The 6000-nt window shown below is 31.4% G+C and overlaps 1 protein-coding gene across 3 annotated transcripts; it reads left to right on the top strand.

Moving 5' to 3' along the window:
* The first annotated feature begins 721 nt into the window (after positions 1 to 721).
* LOC107942781 (12S seed storage protein CRD) lies at positions 722 to 4028 on the top strand. 3 transcript variants are annotated; one of them, XM_016876501.2, is made up of 4 exons: positions 722 to 947; positions 1241 to 1464; positions 2309 to 3041; positions 3733 to 4028. In XM_016876501.2, exons 2-4 carry the CDS (start codon positions 1269 to 1271, stop codon positions 3887 to 3889), a joined length of 1086 nt encoding a protein of 361 aa, XP_016731990.1. In that variant the 5' UTR covers positions 722 to 947; positions 1241 to 1268; the 3' UTR covers positions 3890 to 4028. The 3 variants fall into 3 exon arrangements, with proteins under 3 accessions (XP_016731990.1, XP_040946910.1, XP_040946909.1); XM_041090976.1 differs by having other exon boundaries at positions 916 to 1049; XM_041090975.1 differs by lacking the exon at positions 722 to 947 and having other exon boundaries at positions 1080 to 1464.
* Positions 4029 to 6000: the final 1972 nt, after the last annotated feature.

Below are 6000 nucleotides of genomic sequence, written 5' to 3'. Positions count from 1 at the left end.
CCATCACGTTGTTCTTTGTTGTTCTCCATCATTGAGAATAGATTTGTTGACAGCTAATTAAATTGGTGTAAGAACTCCAAAAATGTTGTATAAAAATTTTAGATTAAAATACGTTATTAGTCCCTAAAGTTTAACAAAATTTGAGATTTAATCCATATATTTAAAAAGTTAAAAAATTAAATTCCCTAAAACTGTAAATTTTTTTCATCAATATTTATCAATTTGACATGTTAAATTAACAAATTTTAACTGAGACTACTAATAAAATTTAAAACAAACAATAAAATTTTAGTTTTAATTTTTTACTGAAAATTTACATCAAAATAAAACATTTCGATTGATTCAAGCGATATCGAGACCGATGTAACTACTATATTGACTCTCCGGATTGAGAAACAAATAGGTTGTCGGCCTATCCGCCACGGCCATTTCTATATATACCTAGAGGTGATCATGAGTCGGGCCGGGTTTGGGCCGAGCCCAGATAAAATTTTAGGCCCATTTTCCAGGTCCGAGCCCGGCCCAAAATATGGGCCTAACAATTTATCCAAGCCCGACCTGAAAGAAAATTGCTAAGCCCGATCCCGACCCTGCCCATATTAAATTTTACAACACCAAAAAAAATATATTTAATATATATATTTGATTAAAAAGTATATTTGATTAAAAATAAGAAATATATATTTAATATATAATTCGGGCCAGGTCGTGTCAAGCCTAGGCTAAAAAAGTTTTACTTGAGGCCCGGCCCGGCCTATTTTCTAAACGGGCCTCATTTTTTTCCCAAACTCATATTTCGGACCTATATTTTTATCCGAACTCTCACATTTTTTAGGCGGACTGTCGGGCCGAACCGGGTAACCCAACCCATGATCACCTCTATTAATATACCATATCAAGGAAGTTCTTGTTTTCATCAACAAAAATATTTCTTTCAACATTAATAGGTATTAATACAAATTGCTCTTTTTTATAATTATAATTACTACTTATAGCTACTACATGTACAGATTTTGAAGAAAGGAGTACTGCTTTTCTACGACAAATAGGTTAACGTGTTCTTCTCCAACGCTACTAACATCCATTTTTCAACTCCCATATGGTTATAAACAGTACACGTAGAGACGACTTTTTTGCAAACTTTTCACCGCATTGAAAACAGCTAAAGCTGCCTAACTTTTCTATATATGTATATATATATTGTGTTTGTAATATACATAGTAATACCATTTATTTGCAGGAGTAAGGAGAAGGTACAAGTCAAGAAAATGGATATGGACTTATCTCCCAAGTTTCCGGCGACGTTCGTGGAGACAGAAGATGGCGGATACTATAATTGGGCAGCTGCCGATTCTCCGGTGCTCCGCGAGGCCAAAGTTGCAGCTGGTAAGCTTGTGTTGAAGCCTCGAGGCTTTGCTCTTCCACACTATGCGGATTGCTCCAAAGTAGGTTATGTTCTTGAAGGTTAGTGATCTGCAAGAGTTTCTCTTTTTAACTTGGTATAATGCCAAATTTACTCATTGAAAATTGGGGAGGGAAATAAGGTTGTTGCTGAGATCTAACTCAAGTTTTAATGCCTACATCATCATGCTCGTCTGGGTTAGGAGGTTGCTAGCAAAACTTAAATATAATATTAATACATTTTATATTTTAAAAATATATTCTTATTATTTTTAATTTAATATTTAAAAATAAAATTTAATAGATAGTATTTTTAATTTTTCAATATTTACATTATAATATTATATATTATTAGAGATTTATTCTTTATGTCTTATAAATTATATAATATATCTATATATAAATAATATATTATATTATAAACATAGAACATATGTTTAATTTTTTGTCCAAGTCAATTTTTTAATCTTATATTTTTATCTAAATCTAATTTTTACCCGAATCCTCTCATATTTCGGGCAGGCCACCCGGCCCATGATCACCTCTACTTTGGACTAGGGCCAGCAGCCTAGCTCATGAAGAGTCTAGTGGCAACCCACGTGACCGTCTAATTGTACTTCACGATAACATGACTGTTAATTTTATATACTATATCAATAAATAATTTAAATTTTGTAAAAGTATTCAAAAAATTTTAAAAATTAATTAGCATGAAGTACATGTAAATTGTCCTGCAGGTTACTATGTTTAAAAAATTAATGTTTTAGTTTGTATTTCTATTAAAAAATAACAATTCGATTCTTTTTAAAATGTTGAGGGTAAAATTTAGTTAAAATAATAATAAAAGTTGAGTTGACAAAAGATATAAAACGTTGAGAGTTAAATTTGATATTATGCATTTCGTTAGGTAAATGTGGAGTTGGATTGACAACAACAGCTTCCAACACAAAAGAAAAAATGGCATTCATAGGTATTAAAAAAGGGGACATAATACCAGTCCCTTGTGCATCAGTTTCATGTTGGTACAATTATGGTGATTCAGACGTGGTCATAGTGTTCTTGGCCGATGCAACCAATGCCTATGTTGCTGGCGAAATCACCTATTTCTTGTTAACAGGACCTCTGGGTCATTTACATGCTTTCTCACTTGAATCCATTGCCAAAACTTACCAAATCTCTCCACAAAAAGCTCAAAAACTTACAAGTAACCAAAAGGGCCTTCTGCTCATCAAGCTTAACCAAGAACAAGCCGAAACCATCCCAAAACCTAACGAGGAGTTACTAAATATTTACACCCAAAACATCAATGGTTCATTACCTGATGTTGAAGTTAACAATGGTGGCAATTTTACTACTTTAAAACCCAGTAAATTTCCCTTTCTTGAACAAGTGGGGCTTAATGTTAGTCGCTTGGTACTTGAAACTAATGCCACTAGGGCACCATGGTATGCATCGGATCCACAAGTAGTGTATGTTGTGAAAGGAAGTGGTGAAGTACAAATTGTGGGTCTTCAAGGCAAGCTTGTGTTGAACACTAAAGTTGAGACCGGCCAATTGTTTGTGGTGCCAAAATTGTTCATGGTTGCCATTTCTGCTGATGAAAATGGCTTGGAACTGATCTCAATCGTAACATCTACTAGGTAACCAATTATTTAATTTCTTCACACATATATATATACATACATGGGTAAGTATATATTTTGGTACCTGAATTTAGTTTCAAGATTCAAATTGATACCTAACAGACGAGCCAAAGGGGACATTCGGCTAAATAAGTAAATTGCCTTTTAGGCTCTCTCAAAATTTAAAAAAAAAAATCAATTTTAGGTACATTTTAACTTTTGATTAAATGAAAAATTATATTAGCCTTTTTGAAAAATTGATAATTTAATTTAAGTATTTTTAATACAAAATTTTTAATCCTGCCCTCTCCTCAAATTTTATAATCTTATCTTGGTCCCCTAAATAAAATTTCTAACTTCACTCTAAGTACCTAATGTTTTTTGTCCGAGTAGATCCTAAACTTGGCCTCAAGTTTCAAGGTACGTCAACTTTTTTTGTTCAAATTAGTATACTTGAACTTGGATTCATAGCTCAAATTGGTTCAATCATTTACCGTAATTAAGTACTAATTTGGACAAAAAACCCAAAGTTCATGTACCAAATTAAACCTTAAATCCAAGTTCAAGTACCTAATTGGACCAAAACAAAAACCCTTAGATACCAATTTGAACTTTAAAATCAAATTCAAGTACCAAAATATATATTTACCCTATATATAACTAGCTGCATGTACGTGTATATATAATCTGCTTTTGAATTGAATTGCAGAGCTATAATGGGAGAAATGGGGAGTAAAAATTCGGTTTTCAATACAAGTCCTTCAATTCTGCAAGTGAGCCTTAATGTGAGCTCAGAGCTAAATCAACAATTCATTGAGATTATGGAAACTGGCACCATTATTGTTACCCCAGTGAACTTGTACTAGGTCCTATGATTGTGTCATTTTAGGGTTTCAATAAAAATGGACTGTATGTTCCATTACTATGGTTTATGAGTTGTCAAATTTGAATTATAAAAACTTTGGTTCGATTTGAATTATAAAAGTTGAAATTTTTATTGTGTTATGTAAAATATATTAAAATAATGAAATATTTTGAATCTTGATAAAGATTTTTTTTTTAAATTATATCAATAATTCGGATTAATTTAGTATTTTTTCTTTTCACTAAAAAAAATTATATCAATAATCACCGTTAGAATTATTTGAATCGAATCGAATCGAATCAGTCAATTTGACCGGTTGAATTGAAAACTGACTAGTATATTGATCTTGATACAAGGATTGAACTAACCTTTGAACAAATTATTTAGAATATGTAAAAAGAGATAAGGAAAAAAAAATAACGATTGAACTGATATTATAATTTTATAATTGCCATCAATCTGGTTAAACAAGAAATTGATGGCCTGATTGGTTCGGTCACTAATCCAATTATTAAAACATTAATCATCATAATCAATAGTTAAAAGCACTAAATCATATAATATTAAAAAATAAACAAAGCCTATATGGCACAGTTTATATGTTATCATGTGGTGTACTAATATGATCACAATTGTAGTGAATAGGTTTTATTAAAAAAATTATAAGTTACCATAAACACAGATTTCCATAATAAAATAGAAAGATTCAATCAAAGGTAATCAAAGATTATAAATTTTATTAAAATAAAAATTTTAAAACATTAAACCTAAGATAATCTAAAGTAATCAAAGATTTCACAGATTTCATATAGATTATAATTTTATTCTACAATGCTTACTGTACCTTCATTGAATAACTATTTCAGATTAAATTAACTCACCCACAAATTTATACGAAGAAAATTTGAGCGTGTTGAAGCATATTTATTGTAACACCCCTTAACCCCGAACCGTCGCCGGAACAGAATTACGAGGCATTACCGGACGTATCGAACGATTTACAACAATTCTTAAATAAATAACCAATATATTAAAATAATTCATAAAATTTATTAGTTTGTTTACCAAATGACTTCATTTTTTTTATAAAAATTTCGGCAGCATTTCTGCTTATTTTTACATAAAACCCCCTGCAAATTAAAACCATATAGTTCCCAAATATCACTAATTCAACCAATTCATTTCACATTCACATTTTCTATTCTAAATACTTCTAATCAAACTCAATCTACACAATATCAATTTAAAATTTAACAATGTACTAATTAGATAAAATAGATAGACTTCTTTCATTAAAATCCATAAACTTTTAATACTAACATTTTTAACCATTATATATTAAAACATAATAACCTTTATACACAATCTATGTACATGCCACCTTTACCAAAGGAAAATACATCACCAAGTTTTGCCGAAGCCGGGATTAATCTGGATGCTGAACCGGGACCTTTGACTTCTATCGACCTACGCACGGAAACAACCATACGCTGAGTAATTCATACTCAGTGGTATTACCATAATTCAAATTATAACAATAATGTACATGTAATGCATAAATCGTATATACAATTTAAATTCAATATTTCAACAATAGCAAATCATCAACCAATATCGTATATCCACAATTTGAGTTTGAATAAATCACGAACCTTAGGTTCATTTCTCAATCTCATTTCAACATTTCAATTCACAATTCAACTTTTTCATATCATTTCAATAGCTCGTTTGACCAACTCGTTCGGTTTATCATTTCATCATTTACCCTATTAACAAAACTCGGACTTTGACGGATACACGGATCCAACCAAACACACCAGAATGGCACCCAGTGCCTCATCGGATAGTTCAAAGCAATAGTTGACACCCAGTGTCTCATCGGCAAAGCCGAAGAAAGTTGGTACCCAGTACCTCATCGAATCTATCCGAAGAAATATAGTGACACCCAGTGTCTCATCGACTCGAGGTCGAAGTATCCTTGAACTCTTCCAATCCTATGGCATGCCAACTATATCCGACTCAGCCCGACTAGTTAATAGGGTATTTAAATCACATATATTCTCAATTCAATCACAATTTCTCACACTTTCAATTCAATCATTTTTCCACCTT

This window comes from Gossypium hirsutum, chromosome D04 (genome assembly GCF_007990345.1).
Source record: "Gossypium hirsutum isolate 1008001.06 chromosome D04, Gossypium_hirsutum_v2.1, whole genome shotgun sequence".
NCBI lineage: Eukaryota > Viridiplantae > Streptophyta > Magnoliopsida > Malvales > Malvaceae > Gossypium > Gossypium hirsutum.
Note: the sequence above shows the minus strand (reverse complement) of the source record. Positions and strands in the feature narration are given on the sequence as shown.

Coding starts and splice junctions, on each gene's coding strand:
- LOC107942781 (XM_041090975.1), top strand. CDS start 1,188: ATGTATATATATATTGTGTTTGTAATATACATAGTAATACCATTTATT. Junction 1,465..2,308: donor AGTAGGTTATGTTCTTGAAG/GTTAGTGATCTG, acceptor GCATTTCGTTAG/GTAAATGTGGAGTTGGATTG. Junction 3,042..3,732: donor TCAATCGTAACATCTACTAG/GTAACCAATTAT, acceptor ATTGAATTGCAG/AGCTATAATGGGAGAAATGG.